This window comes from Pelodiscus sinensis, chromosome 3 (genome assembly GCF_052426305.1).
Source record: "Pelodiscus sinensis isolate ZL-2025 chromosome 3, ASM5242630v1, whole genome shotgun sequence".
NCBI lineage: Eukaryota > Metazoa > Chordata > Testudines > Trionychidae > Pelodiscus > Pelodiscus sinensis.
In genome coordinates, this window is record NC_143054.1 from 195,024,449 (window position 1) to 195,043,781 (window position 19,333).

The window sequence follows — 19,333 nt, forward strand, 5'->3', positions numbered from 1 at the left end:
GAAGGCACGCTCCATTCCTTGGAGAGCTGACTACCCAAAATGCTCACAAGGGCTAAGGCAAATACTGAGGAAGACGTTCAGCACCTTACAGAAAATGCTCGGTGTCTTTCCGAATTGGGCCTGGGTAAGGTGCTAAGCCATTGACATTGGTGGGAGTTGCAAGAGCTCAGAGCCTTTCAAGATCAGGTCCGTAAAATAAAAGGCAAGACTGTTAATTTCTACCCTGGTTGAACTGAATGGCCCTGTTGCTATTTACTTTGCTGTTTTTCCAACTCCTGAAATGCTGCCTGGGTAAATTCCTGGCATGAAACCAGTGGGGAGGATTGAGCTAGAAGTGGGGGCAGAGTTTGTCTCAGCCTTTTTAGAGTGTGACGTGAGGCTGAAGTGTGATTTTTCTCATGAGGATGCATTACCTGTTGTCATGGGGTGGTGCACTCATCCCTCCCCCAGGGTGAGCCGTTGTATCCCTGGGATTCTTGTAACCACACCCCAACCACACATGCACTGTAACTCAACCGCAGTTCTAAACCCACCCCCTCTCGCTGGGGCAGTGCAGCCTAAAGGCTTTAGCATCAGGTGCAGGCCTCACATATTGGGGATTGAGGAGGGGGACCCAGGCCTCCCTACTCCACCAGGTCCCAGTCCAGGGCCCTATTAGCAGTGGCATGGGCCACTGCTCGCACAGCAGGGAATCCCAACACAACATGCTGAGTTCCTCAGGATACAATCTCCCGCCCTGGGCTACTTCCTCCAGATCCTTGGCCCTATCTCTGGTGTCTCAGGCTGGTCACCTCCAGGAGCTTAGGCAATGCTGCCTTCCTCCTCCGCAACCGGATCAGTCTGGGCCTCTCTCCAGGCCTTCATACCTGGGCTGCAGTCTGAGCATGCCCAGCTGGGCATGTTAGCTGAGCCTGGTTAGGCCTAGAACCCCCAGTGCAGGGGCTGGTACACCCTGTCACACCCATAAATACTAAGCTCAGGATTGCAAATTTTCCAGAAGGTTTTCATGGCTCAGGACCAAGACAGTACATCTCCCTGTCTTTAGGGCGTCTGGAGATGAGGGAAGTCCAAAGAAAAGTTGCATTTAAGGCAATGAAGGTGGCATTTCCATGAGCTCTACGCACGGGCCTAACTCAGCTCCCATGGCGAGTGTTTTGGCAAATCCTACATTGAGTGATCAACTAGCTGAGGCAAGTCTAGGGCAGCTGAGCTTCTGTTTCCTACCGTGTTGTGTGAAGGTCAAACGAGCCGTTCCTCAGAACTGAGGGTAAGTCTTACACATGCATCTGACGAAGTGGGTCTTTGCCCACGAAAGCTTATGCTCCTACACTTCAGTTAGTCTATAAGGTGCCACAGGACTCCTCGTCGCTTTTGCAGATTCAGACTAACACGGCTACCCCTCTGATACTCTCTTACACTTCAAACGCTGCATGGGCCAGGTGTGCCACTGTAGCAATGTAACAAAGATGTTCCATGCCATTGGTGAGCAATCTACGGCCCATCGGGGTTCCACGTGTGGTCTGCACTGCCTCTCTGACTCCTTCCCCCACATGCCTCTCATGCACTGAGAGCCCTGCACTTACCTAGCCCGTCCCCCTCCCTCCCTGCACTTCGGAGGGCCATGAATCAGCTGATTCACACCCCGTCCCTGCTCCTCCCTCTCCCTCTCAGAGCTGGAACACCGTGACACAGCTGGGATTTGATACTGTCGTGTAAAATAAATGTAAATGCTTCCTTTTATTTACTATTTGAAGTTAAGGACAGTTCTATTAACATGAGTGATTAAAGCATTTCTACTTGTTTTGCAATATTCAGCCTGCCATGTAGTAGTGTATCTAATCTTACTCTTGGGGTTATGGTCAGTGCCCATGACTGATTTCAACCCTGCAGCCCTCACTAGCCTCAGTGGCCCATCACTGCTCAATGCCAAAGGAGAGAGCTTTTCCATCAATTAATCCCAGGAGTTAATCCACCTCCCTGAGAGGAACAGCTGTGCCAATGGGAGAAGCACTCTCGCGGACAGCACAATCTTCACTGCGAGGCGGGGGGTTGGTATAACAACATCATGAGAGGGGGTGGACTTTTCACACCCCAAGCCACATAGTTGTACTGACCATGGGTGTGTAGTATAGGTCAGACCTATACTTGTGTGACTAAGGCAGCAGGACCAGGCATTAGGTCAGCAAACTCTTTGCTTTGTCTTAGAACCGAGCCATCTGACTCCATAGTCAACAAGGGAACCATTCCTACTGCTCCTGAAACCACAATGGCTTCCAAAAGTCCCAGGAAGAGATCAGCATTCGGGTCTCTGGATGCTCTGCTAGGTTTCCAGGCCCTCTTCAGATAGGGAATGGCATGGCCTGGGATAAGTTGTGTGTGCACATGCTGTCAAGGTCTGTAGGAAAAGCAGTGCCTGGATTCAAGCCTTAGCACGGAGGAGAGGGGGCTATCATGCACAGATGTCTGACTGTCCTGGCAAAGCAAAGGCTCCAAAGAGAACACAACCACTGCTTGTGTAAGGCTGACAGGTGGAATCAAACCAGCGACCTTTGAAGCTTAGTGCATGAGCCTCTACCTACCACATGAGCTAAACAGCCAGCTGGCTCTCAGCTAGGGCTATAGAGTAGGGGTGAGGAATCTTTTTTGGGTCGGGGGCTACACACAAGCAAAAAGCAAAGTGAGAAATCCCTGACTGAGAAGGAGAAAGACACTCTCCACATTCCCCTCACACACCCGAGTCGAGGTGGTGGCAGGGGGCCTGGAGTGCCAGTGCAGGTTCTTCAATGTGGAGCCTCGCGGGGCCAGATCCAGGCAAGCTGGAGGCCACATCCGGCCCCCGGGCCTGAAGTTCCCCACCCCTGCTATAGAGCAAAGTCATTCTTCCTCTCTGTAAGTGGTCTCAGTGTCACTGAGGGATGTGGGTAACACTTTGATTATTATTTGGCTTGCAGCCGCACCTAGGGTCCTGTGCTTTCAGTGGTCAGGAACCTTTTTTGGGTCGGGCGCCACTGACCAACAGAAAAATCAGTCAGGGCCCACACAAAATACCACCTCACTGACATGAAAGACACGCCCATGTTCCCCTTGCGCGCCAGAGGCTGGGGGCCCTGGACTAGTAGATTTGATGGGGCTCCCATTAGAATCTGCAATGTTCCTCCCCGATGCCTGGGGGAGGGGGGCAGGTCCATGCAAGGTGGGGGCCAGATTGGCCCATGGACCATGAGTTCCCCACCCTGTGCTTTCCCTCATCCTAATCTTCATGCTTTCCTATAAGATTTTCCCCCTCCTAATGATTATTATTTGCATGACAGCTGTGCCCAGCGGCCCCGCCTGAGATGAGAGCCCCATTGTGCCAGGCACTGTACAAACATGCTGTCCTGTAGCTCACAAGCTAGCTAGATAAGCCAGACAAAAGGTGAGAGCGAAAACACAGGGGTAGTGACTTGCCCCAGCTCAGACAGCAAACTTGGGCTTGCGAACACCTTATAATTAATGAACCACGGCTCCTAATGCTCCAGTCTGCTGGCCACATAGGTTCAACCCTTCTCTGGCCAGCGAGGGGGAAACCCCCTGTTCCTCAGCCCTCCAAAGCTGGCACTTGAGAGGAGAACTGTGGTTTCAACATTCATATCGCCCTCCTTGCAGGGAAGGCTGCTCTGAAAAGCTGCTTGCTGTCTGTGGCTGATTCCAGGGGCTGCACTTTGAGCCTCCAGGCTCCTGGGGAGAAATATAACTAGGCGGGGACCACTTTATCTGCTGCTTGAGAAATCTCAGGGCTGGTGTCAGCAGACAAGCATCAGCATCGGCCCTTCTGAGCCTTGACCCTTTTAGTGAAGAGGCCTAATACCACCTCCTGCCCCAGCGTGGGGAGAGGAGGAGGAGCTGGGCTTAGAAACTGGTCTCCTTGCCTCTCAAAGGGTGGGAGGAGGGACAGCCCTGGCTGGGGAGGAGGGGTTGGAAAAGCATCTGGCATGAGTGAGGGGAGGAGAATGGGCCTGCCCCCTCCCCCAGGGAGGCTGGCATGTGGGGGAGTGAGGCGAGGCCAGATCTCTCCCCTAGCTACAGGCAGAGGCGAACGGAGGGAGGCACGTAACTGTGCAGCTGAGTCACTCCTGTGTATAAAGCAAGTGCCTGGCCGTCAGCGCCGCGCAGACCCCAGCGGGAGGCCTGGGCAGGTAGGTGGGCAGGGTTCCTGATGGGGCAAAGGGGGTGGGAGTGGCTGTGGGCGCTGCCAGGGCTTGGCCCATTTTCCACCTGCTCCCCTGGGCACTACAGGTGTTTGCTGCCCTGGGATGGGAGGGAGGCAGAGGACAGAGAGGCTGAGGCCAGGCCGCAGATAGGGGAAGCATAACCCCTCCCCACCTCCGTGCCAGTCACAGGCAAAGGGAGAGCAGACCCACAGCCAACCCTTGGACCAGCTGTGGGGTCTGGAGACTGCTCGGCCCAGTGTGGGGGCTGCCGCAGCAGTGGAACATTCCTCAGAGCAAAACTGGGCCTGCCGTGGGGCTGCCGAGCAAGGGGCTGGAATCGCCCTGCCACCGGGGCTCCGCTTCGAGGCACCCGGAGAGCCAGAAGGACAGTCTAACCCTGAGGGCATCAGCCGCGGTCGCCAGACTCTTGGATCCAATTCCCCGCCCTGCCTGGGTGGGCTAATCCCTCAGGGGGAGACGTTTAAAGGTACATGAGTGTCTGGTGGGATTCTCCTAGTCACCTCACTCCCCCGATATAAAAATGATCCAAGGGGAGTTAGGCCCCTAACCTGGTTCGGCCCCATTGAAAATGCCACGAGGCCCCTGCCTGCATTTTTTGAAACCGTTCAGAAACCAGCTTCTCTGCTTCCGTTCCCCTTCCCTACAGCAGGGCCGTAGTCCTGCCTTCACTCAGCAGGGCTGGGGGCATAAATACATGAAGGACCGAGCTGCTCAGATACAGTGGCAGTGGGCGGGGGGCATATTGGGACCAGAGCTAGCCAGCGCCGTGTGCAATCGCCGCTGTCACTGGGTTCGGGTCTTCCCACTTGCTCCAGGAGCAGGCTGCACAGAGGGGCGGTGGAACGGGCTCTCTTGTGCGCACTCAGTCCAGGGCCCCAGGGAGGCAGCAGATGGAATTTAGCGAGGGCATCTGCATCTCCTCTGGCAGCTGCTGCAAAGGAAACAGCAGGGATATGGGGGTGGGGCGGGGGGCTGCAGGGTGGGGGCAGGAGAGGCTGCAGCATACACACCCAGCCAGCTCTGAGCAGGAGCAGGCACCACAGAGGAGAGGGCTGGGGAAGGCAGATGTTAGGACCCTGCACACAATTTACTTCTGCACCTTTAGAGGCAAGCTCCTGCCTCCTCTGTATGGCAGCGATTAAGAGCCTATTGAACGTCACATAAGAGGAGATATTTGCCTGGGATCTTTGGCCACAATTACCCACTCACGCAGCTTGCTGTGTACAAATTGTTCTTTTCTTGGTAGCACCTAGGAATGCCAGTCCTGGCTCAGGAGCCAAGCATGTTAGGAGCAGGACAGACACCGAACAAAAAGAGGATCCCTTCCCCAAAGAGTTTACAGCCTCAGGGTGCGTCTGCATTACAAAGCGCTCCAGCAGCAATGTAGATATGACAGCAAAGGCAGGGGTTCCCCCACAGCTATCTCCAATCCACCTCTCCAGAAGCGGTAGCTAGGGCGCACAGAAGAATTGTTTCACTGATGAAGCATTCTCTGCACTGGGGACTTGACTGGGCTTAAGTACATCGCTCAGAGAGGTGTGAATTTTTCACACCCCTTAGTCTCCCCACTAGGGAGTGGTCGAACTTTCACATGTAGACAAGCAATAGGTTGGCTGCTCTGCCCCCAAATCTTCCTTTCTGAGGCAGACGACCCTGGTGCAAGTATGTTTGTACAGCACCGAACACAACAGGTGCCTAGTCTGTGAGTGGGACTCCTAGGTGCTCGAAAGATAACACCCCGAATAATAATAGGGACTCTTTGGGACTCACCTGGGTTGCCTTTGGGATGAAAGGTTCTGTGTACTTCTCAATACGCTGCAATGAGACTTCCTTCCCAAACGCCACGTCTTTATGGCCCTTTAATGACAGCCGAGACTGCAACTATCGCCAGCCCCATCTGCAGACACCAGCACATTTATTGGTGTTCTGCTTTCACAGAACTTGGGGCAGCCGGAAGCGCCTTGCCTTTGCGTCTCCAAACTGCTGTTTTGTTTCCCTGAAAAACAGATTTGGTATTTCAACAGGGAGCCCTCGGAAGCTGAAGAATGTTTTCCCTCCGGCTCATGCTCTCTCTGCTGGCGTGGGAAGCGGCGGCGGCGGGCTTGACAAACAGAGCCGCCCCCGCCGCACTGGGGAACATCACAACTCTCTTCCTGCTGGGCCAGCAAGACCACTGGGAAGACGTTAATCTTAGCAGCGTGTCCTGCGAGGAGCTGAGGAACTCGACAAGGCCCAACTTGCGTCTGCGCAACAAGAGCCTAGAAGCCTGGCCTGCCTGCCTACCTGCGGGAGTGGAAGCCTTAGATCTCAGTGCCAACCTCCTGCCTGCGCTGACCGGCAGGGAGCTAGTGAACGTTCCAAAGCTGCGTACCCTCTCCCTGAAGCACAACCGCATCGGAGAAGTTGTGTGGGGCACGGAAGCTCTCGACAGCCTGCAGTACCTGGACCTAAGTGCTAATAACTTGTCCTCGGTGCCATCATGCCACAGCGCCTATCTGCCAAAGCTGAAGTGGCTCTCGCTGGCTGGAAACCCTCTCTCTGAACTCCCACCTCTGGCTTTCTCCTGTTATCCACAGCTCCAGTTCCTGAACTTGTCTATGACTTTGTTAGGGCAGGGGAGTGGTGGAGGGATTCGCCCGCTGGCCTTTGCCATGGACATGTTGCAGGGGGACACCCCGCGCAGAGCCAGGAGCGCCCTTGACGTGCTGGACCTGAGCGGTACCTTTCTCGAGAACGGTAAGTGGGAAGATGTTTGTGGGACACCGGGGGCCTGACCGATGCTGATCCAGCGTTAGTGTCCCAGCCACCAGCTGCAGCACTGGGGACCTCTAGGATTGTCAGCCAGAGCTGCCAGGAGCAAGCAGCTCTCCCCGCTCCCTTGCTGCCTCCCACCGAGCCAGGTGAGGGGGAAGAGGCAGGCAGAAACCAGTGCTCAGGGAAGCCAGCTTAAAAAGCCCCTGCCCCCCCCCCCACAGAGGCAGCAGTGGGAGGATGGGGTGGGGTGCAGGCTCCTCACACATACCAGTTCCCACCTGCCCCTCTGTGTAAACGTGTTACTGTTGAAAATGTCCGTGGTTACACGTTTACAAAAAGAAACGTATTTTAACATCCCTAGTCCAAACAGACAGGATAGGACCATGGGAAGAAGATCGTGTAAATGGGGGAGCTGGGTCCCAGAGAGGCAGTAACTTGGAGACTCTGGGACAGAGCGTGGATTGCACACCGGTCTCCTCCATCGAGTCTCTTAGCCACAAAACCATCCCTCCTCTCTACAACCCAGCTTTCCTCTCTTCCCCCTCCGGACTCCTGTAACATTTCAGCCAATCAAGTGGGTCCAACAGGCCTGACCTGGGGGGGTTCAGGGAATGAAGAACTGCTCGAGTCCTCTGAGGAACACAAAGGAAAGGAGCTGTGGGCGACATGTCAAGGGGACTCCCTAGTGGAGATTCCAGCCCTCGGTCCAGCTCTCTGCACAGGGTGAGGGTGCTTTGCGGTACACGTGGGCTGCTGAACTGCTGGGGAAGTGACAAGTCCCAGGAACATTTGTGTTTGTTTTCATTTTATTTTTCAGGAATTTCATGTTACTTGGCTTTATCCATTTAAGCCATGCAGAGGTGTGGGGGGCAGTCGGGTCCTGCCCCATGAGGGAGGGATAAGAGCACCGGGGAGAGGGATGATTGGAGCCCCGTCTGTACTCACTGCACAGGGACCGCGTCTGGGCCCAGCTCTTCCCTCTGAGCATTGTGGCCTGGGATCACACCCCCACTCTGATTTGGCCCGGCTGCCCCCCACATGGCAAGCCACACCTAAGCAGCACTGTGAGCCAGGCTGCAACCATCAGAGCGGGGAGCCAGGCAATGTCCTCTCTAATCTATTCCATCCATGTGCAGGATACATTTTCTTTTATGCAGTAAGGCATGTGTGAATGTGCACCACCAGGGTAACCAAAACCTAGCTGTGGGCGCTCTGCTAAGCCGCTGGACGGCATCTGAATTTCTCCTGAGCGGCCGCACAAGCGCCCTGCGCACAGGTAACCCTTGAGCCAGGCCCGGCCCTGTAAGTGCCGCTGCTGCAGGGTGAATTTTTTCATTTTGTTTCCTGTTTTTCACATGTGCAAAACACCCGGGGCGCTAGCAATAACCAGCATTGGTTTGTCAGGGACACGCAACCCACTGCAGTCTGCTGACTGGCCCGGCCTCAATCTAGCACAGTGCTCCACTCATACCCCAGTCACCGGGCTCTTCTCTGCTCCAGTTCAGCAGGAGTGGGCCCAAGACGTGGCCAACCTTCGGTCGCTCCACCTTGCGAGGATGCCCCGGCTGAGGAGCCTTGATGCGGACCTATTCAAGTCCCTGCCCAGGCTGAGAGAACTGAATTGCCAAGATTCCCGCGCGCTGAGCGGGGTGAGACCAGAGCTATTCAACGATGCTCCTCAACTGAACTTTCTCGCCTTCCAAAAGTAGGTGTTTTCTTTGCTCAGCCATGTGCTAAATGCAGCTCTTCGCTGACAACGTCTGGTGGCAGCTGGGTCCTGTCACTGCCTCCCTAAGCCCTTTGGAGCCCTGCAAATAGGAAGGACGTGGGGTCTATGGTGCACAGGGGGAGCTGCCATTTCAAGCTCTGACATCACGAACTCCCATGAGGCTTTGCTGGCACCGCAGGACTAATCGCTCCCAGGCTGTGCACCAGCATCTCCTCCCTGCTCCGGCCGGTGCAAAGGCACCAGAAAGATGGCAGATCTCTCCCCTCTGGGGAGGAGTTCCCTTCCCTCCGGGAGCTCACAGCCGCTCCTATGCTAGTCCCCGTGCAGGCTTTGGTAGAGAGGATCTGCAGGGCACCGGTTGTGCGGTGTGGCTGGACTACACTGCACTCCAGTGACCTCTGGCTGACAGTGAGCCCTCTGGGGCCAGAGCTCACTAGTGCAGACTAAAGCAGCCAAACTGCTTCAAACTTCACCAGTGCTGTCCTAAAACTGGCCCCAGAATCAGAGACATGGATGATTTCTTCACAAATTCCCAGCCTTGTAGCATCCAGGGGATACTGGGGTCAACACAGATTAGCCCTGAACCTTAACTATGCCTGGGTTGTGGAAAATACAATGCCCCTCTTGCCTTCCTTTGGCGTATTTAGCCTAGATCAGGATTAAATGTCCTCAGCAGATGATGTAAAATAGATGGACTGGAGATGTATGCAGCGAAATGCCCTGCTAGTGTCAACTGGCACAATTCCATTGACTTCATTATTTCACAGGTTGTGTGAATGAGCCTGTCTTCAGTATGGGCTAAATCGGTGCTGCTGTGATCCATGCAGCAGGTATGGATTTAGTGGGTCTGGTGAAGACACAATAAGTTGATGGTAGAGCATCTCATATCAACAGTGCAGTGTAGACACTGCAATAAGTAAATCTAAGCTGTGTCGCCCTAAGCTGCATCTTACATAAATTAACTAATGTAACTTAGATCCACTTCCCTCATTAATGTAGACCAGGACTAAGTAATTCTACGGGGTAGATGCTAGGAAGAGAGATGGGAACAGTAACTGAGATGTGCTCACACAAGGCACTTGAAATACCTCCTTAGATTGCCAGCTCTATATTTGTATAGCACCTACCACAAGGGGGTCTCAGTCTACAACTAGGCCTCTTACACATTAGTCAGGCAAACAAATTATGATAACAATAAATATCTACCCACAGAATTCACTGACTGCAAAGACTAAAACAGGAGGATTAATCTAGGAAAAAGGAGCTGGATAAGGAGGACTGGCCTAACTGCTGTCATGTTGGCGCTCAGGGAGGGTCACTGCAGTGGATGGTGGAGAAAGGAAACACCACACTACCACCTCCTTACTTTTCCTAAGAAGATTTAATTAAAATAACAAGGGTTAATTGCTAAACACTGGATTCAGGGCAGATGTGGGGGGAAGGGGGGTGAAAGGCAAGAGTGGATGGGGGGAAAGGGAAATGGCTCAAAAGAGGAAGCTGCAAAATGTCATCACTTGTAACTGGGGGTGTAACACTGTAACCTTTTGAAGGGCTACCCAATAAACATCAGCAGGGCTCGACAAATAATACAATCTACTCGCCCATGGCGAGAAGATTGTAACCCGGAAGAGCTGGGTTTGGGCGATCTGCGCATGTGCAGATCGCTGGACAGCGTGGCTGGCGAGCGGGGCTCGCCGCAGTTTGACGAGCCCTGAACATCAGCGTATCGGTTTTCGTTAGTTACACACCGGCTCCCTGGGAACAGGGACAGCAGGGGCTGCCAGCCCTGCTTCTGAGGAGCTGTTGTCACTGCGTGCTGTGGGCTTTGCAGTATAAAGGTTATAATGCAGAGCCCACAGTGCAGCTGGCTCCCTAGGAGTGGAGTCAGGAGCCGGGAGCCAGTGCGAGCTGGGAGATGGCTTAAAAGCCAGCTCCCACTATGCATCGGCTGCTGGCCCCACTCCCGAGGAGCTGACTGTGCTGCGGGCTTCGCAGTATATATAAGATGTATACTGCAGAGCCTACAGCACATGTAACCATGAGGATTTTTACCAGTTAACAGTGTTACATTTTTAAATGATTTTTTTACATCCCTACTTGTAACATGGCATACGACAAAGAGCGCATTCCCTCGAGGGCAGCTTGGAGCAGGTTTGTGTATTATCTAGATCTAGAGTGTTGTGAGCAAGACAAAGGGCTGTGTCTACACTGGCGCGATCTTGTGCAAAAGCGGCCGCTCTTGTGCAAAAACTTGCTGCCTGTCTACACTGGCTGTGTGTTCTTGCGCAAGTAAACTGACATTCTAATATATGAAATCAGGGCTTCTTGATGCTCCCACTCAGGAATAAGCCCTTTTGTGTGACTGTACTTGCGCAAGAGGCCAGTGATGACAGGCAACATGAATTTCTTGCTCAAGAAAGCCCTATGGTTAAAATGGCCATCAGAGCTTTCTTGCACAAGAACGCATCTACACTGGCATAGATGCTCTTGCGCAAAAGCACATCTCTTGTGCAAAAGCACATGCCAGTGTAGACGCCCTCTTCTGGAAGAGTTTTTGCACAAGAACTCTTCCGCAAACGAGTTTTTGCGTGAGAACGCGCCAGTGTAGACATAGCCAAGAAGTGATTCTTCCACTCTACTCCGCGCTGATTAGGCCTCAATTGGAGTATTGTGTCCAGCTCTGGGCTCCACATTTCAAGAAAGATGTGGAGAAAATGGACAAGGTCCAGAGAAGAGCAACAAAAATGACTGAAGGTCTAGAAAACTTGACCTATGAGGGAAGCCTGAAAGAACTGGGCTTGTTTAGTTTAGAAAAGAGAAGACTGAGAGGGAACATGATAGCAGTTTTCAAGTATCTAAAAGGGCATTACAAGGAGGAGGGAGAAAAATTGTTCTTCTTGAACTCTGAAGACAGGACAAGAAGCAATGGGCTTAAATTGCAGCAAGAGAAGTTTTTTGTTGGACATTAGGAAAACCTTCCTAACTATCCGGGTGGTTAAACACTGGACTAAATTGCCTAGGGGGGTTGTGGAATCTCCATCACTGAGATACTCAGGAGCAGATTGGACAGACATCTATCAGGGATGATCTAGAATGGATGATGCTTGGTCCTGCCATGGGGCAGGGGACTGGACTTGATGACCTCCCGAGATCCCTTCCAGTTCTTGTGTTTTATGATTCTAGTAGCCAAAATTCTCATCCTAGTCATTCCAGCAATAGCAGATAATGAGGGAGGCTGCGGTGGGCCAAGGGATGTTTTATGGAGTGGGAGAAAGGGAAGGTATTTCCATTGCAAGTTACATCTTCAGTGCACCCTGCAAATGTAACTAACCTACGCTCTCATCATCCCTGTGCTACAGGGAAGTACCATTAGCATCATTAGTTGGAGAGTCTGACGCAAACTGGGGCATATTCTGCAGTTCTTATCTCCTACTGATTTCACGTGACCTCTGCATTGCCAACTACACACCTTCAAAAATCATGAACCAGGCCCTCCCCAACTTCTGGAGACTGGCTTAAAAATCATGAACTTGCTTTTTAAAAACAAGTATGTGTCGGTGGGGTGAGGTGTCTTTTGCTTTCTGGTTTTTGAACTTTTGGGGGTCAATTTGGGTCATGTTTCGAAATATTTTTTTCTTTAATCACAAGGGTGAGAAACCCTGATGTGGGGGCTGGAGCTAAGAAGACACACTAAATACTGTGAGTTCCACGATAAAATTAATGAGAGTTGGCAAAGCTGAGAGTTGGCCAAAGTCATGCACACCAGGTCACTAGCAGAAGCAGCTGGATCTTGTGCCACTCACACAACGTACTACACTTGTACCTCGCAGTTGGTGCCCTTAGTAACCTGTGGTGCAGCAGAACCTGGTACCAGTCCCTTAAAGTGCCAGTATTCCTCTGTAAGAGCAGCAGTGCACCTTTTATGGACGGTGCCTGTTGTTTCTTTAAACTCTCTGTGCCATACTCCAGAGAGACAGGGTAATTATTGCTTCCTACAGAGTTTCTTGTTCAGTGTTAAGAAACAACTACTCCTTGATTCTTTACAGGGAAGGATACAGTGCTAAGGATATCTTTTGTATCATCTACCTGGTGGGCTACACCAGTGTTTCTCAACCTTTTTTTATAAAGTATCCCTTAAAAAAAAGTGTTAAGTACCCCTAGTACCTACAGTTTTCAGACACACCATTTTTTTTTCTACCATTGCAACACATTTATTTAAACAACTTAATCGTAGCCGGGCAGGCGATGACATTTTTGGGTGTAAAAGGTACAAAAATAATAAAGCGCTGTAAAACTTAAAACAAAAATTCATTTTTCTCCATATTTCAGTTGTGTTGACATACCCCCTCCCAGACTTCTCTTGAGTACCCCTAAGGGTACGTGTACCATTGGCTGAGAAACACTGGGCTACACAATTGTTCAACAGTTTATATATTAACAAAGGTTACCAGACTAAGAAGTGCACTGCACATACAGCAGTCAGGACTGATTAGGAAAGGATTTAGAGGATATTATGGAAAATCCTTTAAGCCACCGTCAGGAATCCGAGTACAGCAGACAATGAAAAAACAGGGCACTCGCTGTGTGAACACAAGTTTACGTGGTTGCAAACAAAGAGAGGACCAGAATCCCCTATCAGTTACACTGCTGCATTTGGGTACAGAAGTCACACAATGCTGTTCACAAGATAGACCAGGACGGCCGCCTCCTACACAAAGCTTAGGGTCTCTAACTCAGAAGGAAAAGGCACAAGACAGTTCAGACACAAGATGGTACAGAGCCATCCACAGTGTTGCCATCTTCAAAACCAGGAGTGGTGCTTTAAAAAAATAATCATGAGATTGACGTCAAAGTCCTGAGATTATTAAAACAATAAATGCTGGGTGCTTTTTCTTTGGTTTCTGAACCGGTAGGGTGCACTCAGATCACATTTTCAAGTTTTTCTCTGCAATTATGAAGGTTCAAAAATGAGATTCTCCAATTATTCCCTGTGCTCTCGAAGCTGGAACCTTCAGAAAAACATCAAATATCATTATAGCTGGTAACACTATACCCAGGAGCAAAGACCTGCACAGAGTACTACACAGTTTGTATTTGCATCCTGATCTGTGGTCTGTCTGTGGATATAAAGCAAACATCTGCAGATTGGCAGGGCTCTACCAACTGAGATGTCGACATAAGGAGAGTGATTGGCATATAGGAATTGAAGCTATTCCCAGCATAGCAAAAAGAAGGGTGGTGAATTGGGAGGCCCAGAGGGCAGGAAATGGGGAGTAGGATGAAATCATAGAATCATAGAATACTAGGACTGGAAGGGACCTCGAGAGGTCATTGAGTCCAGTCCCCTGCCATCATGGCAGGACCAAATACTGTCTAGACCATCCCTGATAGACATTTATCTAACCCACTCTTAAATATCTCCACAGATGGGGATTCCACAACCTCCCTGGGCAATTCATTCCAGTGTTTGACCACCCTGACAGTTAGGAACTTTTTCCTAATGTCCAACCTGAACCTCCCTTGCTGCAGTTTAAGCCCATTGCTTCTTGTTCTACCCTCAGAGGCCAAGATGAACAAGTTTTCTCCCTCCTCCTTATGACACCCTTTTAGATACCTGAAAACTGCTATCATGTCCCCCCTCAATCTTCTCTTTTCTAAACTAAACAAACCCAATTCTTTCAGCCTTCCCTCATAGGTCATGTTCTTTAGACCTTTAATCATTCTCGTTGCTCTTCTCTGGACCCTCTCCAATTTCTCCACATCTTTCTTGAAATGTGGTGCCCAGAACTGGACACGATACTCCAATTGAGGCCTAACCAGCGCAGAGTAGAGCAGAAGAATGACTTCTTGTGTCTTGCTCACAACACACCTGTTAATACATTCCAGAATCATGTTTGCTTTCTTTGCAACAGCATCACACTGCTGACTCATATTTAACTTGTGGTCCACTATGACCCCTAGATCCCTTTCTGCCATACTCCTTCCCAGACAGTCGCTTCCCATTCTGTATGTGTGAAACTGATTGTTCCTTCCTAAGTGGAGCACTTTGCATTTGTCCTTATAAATAGGATGAAGTTTAATCTCAGACCATTTCTCTAATTTGTCCAGGTCATTTTGAATTATGACCCTATCCTCCAGGTTAGTCGCAACCCCTCCCAGCTTGGTATCATCTGCAAACTTAATGAAATGAAAGCAGAGATGAATGCAAAGGTATAGGGGTAAGACAAACTTTAACAAAGCAGAGTTGCTGAGTGCACAATCCTTTTCCTTTCTGGCTGCCATTCCTACATCATTCCGGTTATGCCTTTAACATAAGTCTGCTATAGAGAGTGAATCTCCATTGGGACAAATGTGACTCCATGTGAGGGGGATACGTGAGAATGAACATGGTTTTCTTGAGGGAGGGAGTGCATTAGTAATCCGCTATGTGCCAGCAACAGATTGCTACCTCCCCTTACACAGACTGGCTGTTAAAGCACAAGCCAGCCTTTGGACCTTAGCGGACGCCTGCTAACAATTCTCCTATTTTTCATCTCCTAGCTGTAACCTGAGCTCCTTTCATCCTTGGAATATCAACTCATCAGGCAACATCCAAATCAACCTGTATGGAAATCCTTTAGAGTGCAGCTGTGAGCTTTCCTGGCTACTTTCGGATCCTGAGAGAGTCGTGCTGCAAAGGTAAATGACCTGTCAGCTGCATATTACTCATACAGCCGGAATGTGGGAGAGAATGTAAGGATTATCCTGAGCCTGTTTACTGCAATTTCTGTTACAAGTTATTCATGGATGATGTCGTTCTCCTGTTGAAATACAACCCCCATCAATATTAGTACCATCTGTTGCTATCTTCCTCAAAGGACAGATGGTTTAAAATAAAGATCTCTTCAAGAACTAAGAATGGGCTAATTCTATTTGAAAGCAGCACCAGCCTGTTAACACAAGCAGAACTGTAAAATGATGGCCTCTGCAGATAAGTATTGTCTGCCCTCCTGTTAGCGCTTTACAGCGAGTGAAGATACAATGTAAGCTAGCTCAGGGTATGTCTACACTACCAAGTTTTGTCGGAAAAATGGCTGTTTTTCCAACAAAACCTGAGTTACGTCCACACTGCTATCGCATTCTTCTGAAAGCAAATCAAAAGAACAGAGGGATTTTTCCAGTGTAGGTAATCCTCCTTCTATGAGGAAGAAGCTTTTTTCCAAAAGAGCTCTTTCAGAAAAAGGCATGTGTAGATGGGGAAGAGGGAGTTCTTTCGAAAGAAGAGGAAAGAGGAAAAGCGCAGGTGCCCTGGTGGCCACTCCGTCCATAGTAATCACAGTTTAAATGCGAGATAGCGTCCATTCAGTGTGGATGCTATCTTTCGAAAAAGAAGATGGCTTTTTCAATGCACTTTTGTGTGTGGATGCTCCCTTTCTGAAGAAGTTTTTTTTGACGATCTCTTCCAAAAAAAGATTCTTCAGAAAGAAGCCTGCAGTCTAGACATAGCCTCACTGGTGTTAATAGCATTTTGCGCTATCAAACAGATCTGCAGTCAAATTGTGAGATTCCTGAGTCAGCTGGGAGCAAGGACACTAGGGAAATAACTACGCTGCCTCTGCTGTCCGATGTGGAGAGGCATTACTCAACTTCGCTTGGGAACCTGACGGTTTGCGTGTTGCCCCTTCAACTTCCATAGCACCTTGCTGAATCAGACCCGTGGCCCTCCCAGTTAAGGGATATTTGCTACACCTTGCAAAACGCAGGCAGCCGAGTTGGTAATATGATGAGGAAAATCAGCACGAAAGAGAACTGTAGCCCAAACGGTCTGGCCAGATTCCATCTGAGAGAACAAGTTTCGGATTGGCATTATCGCCTCACTCTCGGATACGTTTCCTAGATGCTGCTGGTGTTATGACGTTTCTAACTTATTTACTTCATTCTACAGGGCATCTGACACCACTTGCAACACAGCTCCAGAAGACAGAGAGCTGTCTTCTTCGTCATCATCTCTTTCACTGTTACAACTCTACAATGCATGCGAGGCTAAGAGAAACACCACATTCCCCACATCAAACATGCACCCACTCACAGAAGACTCTTCCACCCTTCCCACCAACAATGCCACTCCTGAGGTAGCAGTGATGGACTCTACTCCATTCACCAAAGAACTTGACAGCGACTCCTCAATGCCACGAAACGTAAGTGTGACACCAACAGCTCCAATGAAGAATAGTCCCACAAGCGTGGACATTTTTTCCAAATCTAATAACAGTCCCTCTACTGCAGGAGCAGTAGCCCCCTCTTTCACCATTCCGGGAGAGCTTTATAGTGACTTCTTAACTCAGCAGAGCACTGCGAGTACAATCAAAACAGATCCGTTGAAAAGAAATGCCACAACGGCCAATGCTGTGTTCCACCAAGAGGGAACATTCTACCAGTCTACTAATAACCCTTCCACTGAGGCGACAGGACTAATCGGAACAAACTCGCCTCTTTTTCCTGGCACAGTAAGTCCATCTCAGAAAGCTCAACTGTCACAAAATTCCACAGAGGCAAACCCTATTCCAAATCCTACCCATGTTGGAATACCAGTGCTTTACATTGATGACTATTATGATGATGATCAACCAGAGGAAACCATAACTCAACCAATAGTAGTCTCTTGTGACTATGACCCCTGCCAACACCTCCAGAAGCCATGCTCTGAACTGCAGAGGTTGTCCCCATGTTTATGTCCTGGAGTGTCTGGAGAAGACACCGTTCCAGATCCACCAAGGCTCCAAGAAGTGTCTGAAACGACAGACACATCAGCACAGATCCACTGGTGTGCCCCCAATTCATTCGTGAATACTTATCAGCTTGTATATCATGCCAAAGACAGCAAGAACCAGATCCTGGTTGCCGAGATCTATCCCACAGCAAGGAAGCACACGTTGTATGAACTTTCACCGGACACCAGCTACTGGGTGTGCGTGATTGCTTCGAACAAAGCAGGATTGAGCCAGATGACAAGTGAAAAGATCTCGGGCAATCCATGCACCCACTTTACTACAAAGCCCAGCTACAAATTCATCTTTGTTGTCTTGTCCCTAGCAAGCGGGATCTTCCTAATCACCACCATCATATTGTCAGTGCAACTGTGTCGGAAATGTAAAAAGCCTCACACAGAGCAATACGGCACACACCTCGTCTCTTATAAAAACCCAGCATTTGATTACCCCTTAAAACTGCAGCCATGAAATTAGCCCTAGGTAGTTGTGTCAACAATTTTTGCAGTAAAACATCTTGTAGCAACCCATCAAAATGGAATCCACCTGCTCACTTGATTGTGAGTTCAACACAGGGCTGACTTCATCCCTGTTGGAACTCTAATGAAATGATACCCTGGGACATCTGTGGCTCCGGATGCCTTATTGTATTATAACAGGACTATCTGGCCTGTTTCTGAGATCTCTGTTTTCCATTTCCAAATGAAGTATGTGGGGGCAGAAGAGGTGGCACGGTCAAAAGTGGAAAGAGCAAGAGGCATAGTTGTGAAGTTCCTTCGCTAGAGTACTTCTCAGAACAAATCTAACCTGACATTGAAACACACAGAAGACAAGCCCTGATACAATTAATCCCTAGCATGTATCAGTGCAGTTCATCTGTAGATACCAGTGTACTACAATGACGCGTTTAAAACCATAAGGAACCAGTATGATCATTTAATCAAACCTCCTACAAATCAGTCACCATAGTTTTTTGCTCAGCGATTCCTGCATCAAACCCCTAATTTCTGGTTGGAAAAACATTCCATGTCATATCACTATCCCCTGTGTACAAATGAGGAAATTACCAACAGGAAGGGCTCAATATTTTTAAAAAAGTTCTTGGGTGCTTATAAGGATTTTCAAAAGTTATCTGCATCATTAAGCAGCCAAAAACCTTAAAAAACCTAAAACCTTTTAAAAAAAATCTGGCCTGAAGTCCACAGCCCTGTTTTATGTGTCTAACTAGCAGTGGCCTGCTTTTCAAACAAGCTGTGCACACATAAATCCTCTTGCACCTTTGAAAATCAAGCTCCCTTATTTAGGAGCCTAGAGATGGATGTAAGTGTCTGACTTCAGGTACCCAGGACTGGAAATGTGAGCCTTTGGGGTTTTGTTTAAACACCTACCGTATTTTCCGGCGTATAAGACTACTGGGCGTATAAGACGACCCCCTAATTTTTTAGTTAAAGGATAGGGTTTCGTCTTATACCCCAGCGCCCCTCCGCCTCCCCGGATTTGCTCCCGGTGTCCCTGGTCTGCTGGAGACGGTCCCCAGCAGACCAGGGACACCGGGAGCAAAGCCTCTGAGGACGCCCCGGCAGCGGGACAGCCCCGGCGCGCCTGGGCTGCCCCACCGCCGGAGCCCCTCCGCGGCTTCCCCCGAGGCTTTGCAAAGCCGCAAAGCTGTATACCCGGCGTATAAGACGACCCCCGATTTTGGGGGGATGTTTTTTAACATCAAAAGTCGTCTTATACGCCAGAATATACGGTACTCATCCCCAAACACTTGTGTTAAAAGTGTCACCATTCCTGCTTTATCAGCACACTTGCCAGGGGCTAGGTCTACACAACAGCTGGCTGGTACAGCAGGTTGTGTTGGGATTGTACTCTGTTAACTAGACTGACTCACG

At 49.9% G+C, this 19,333-nt stretch overlaps 1 protein-coding gene and 1 long non-coding RNA gene across 2 annotated transcripts in view; one reads left to right on the forward strand and one right to left on the reverse strand.

The window, feature by feature from the left end:
* The window catches only part of LOC102454855 (uncharacterized), a 36,750-nt gene that overhangs the window by 17,225 nt on the left and 192 nt on the right, over positions 1-19,333 (reverse strand). Inside the window, exon 2 of the long non-coding RNA XR_003086767.3 lies at positions 5,982-6,207. This is a non-coding gene — a long non-coding RNA (uncharacterized LOC102454855). The remainder of the gene's footprint in view (positions 1-5,981; positions 6,208-19,333) is intronic.
* LRRN4 (leucine rich repeat neuronal 4) lies at positions 4,043-18,952 on the forward strand. Its single transcript, XM_075925716.2, has 5 exons — positions 4,043-4,175; positions 6,236-6,947; positions 8,466-8,670; positions 15,235-15,372; positions 16,619-18,952. Exons 2-5 carry the CDS (start codon positions 6,257-6,259, stop codon positions 17,910-17,912), a joined length of 2,328 nt encoding a protein of 775 aa, XP_075781831.2. The 5' UTR covers positions 4,043-4,175; positions 6,236-6,256; the 3' UTR covers positions 17,913-18,952.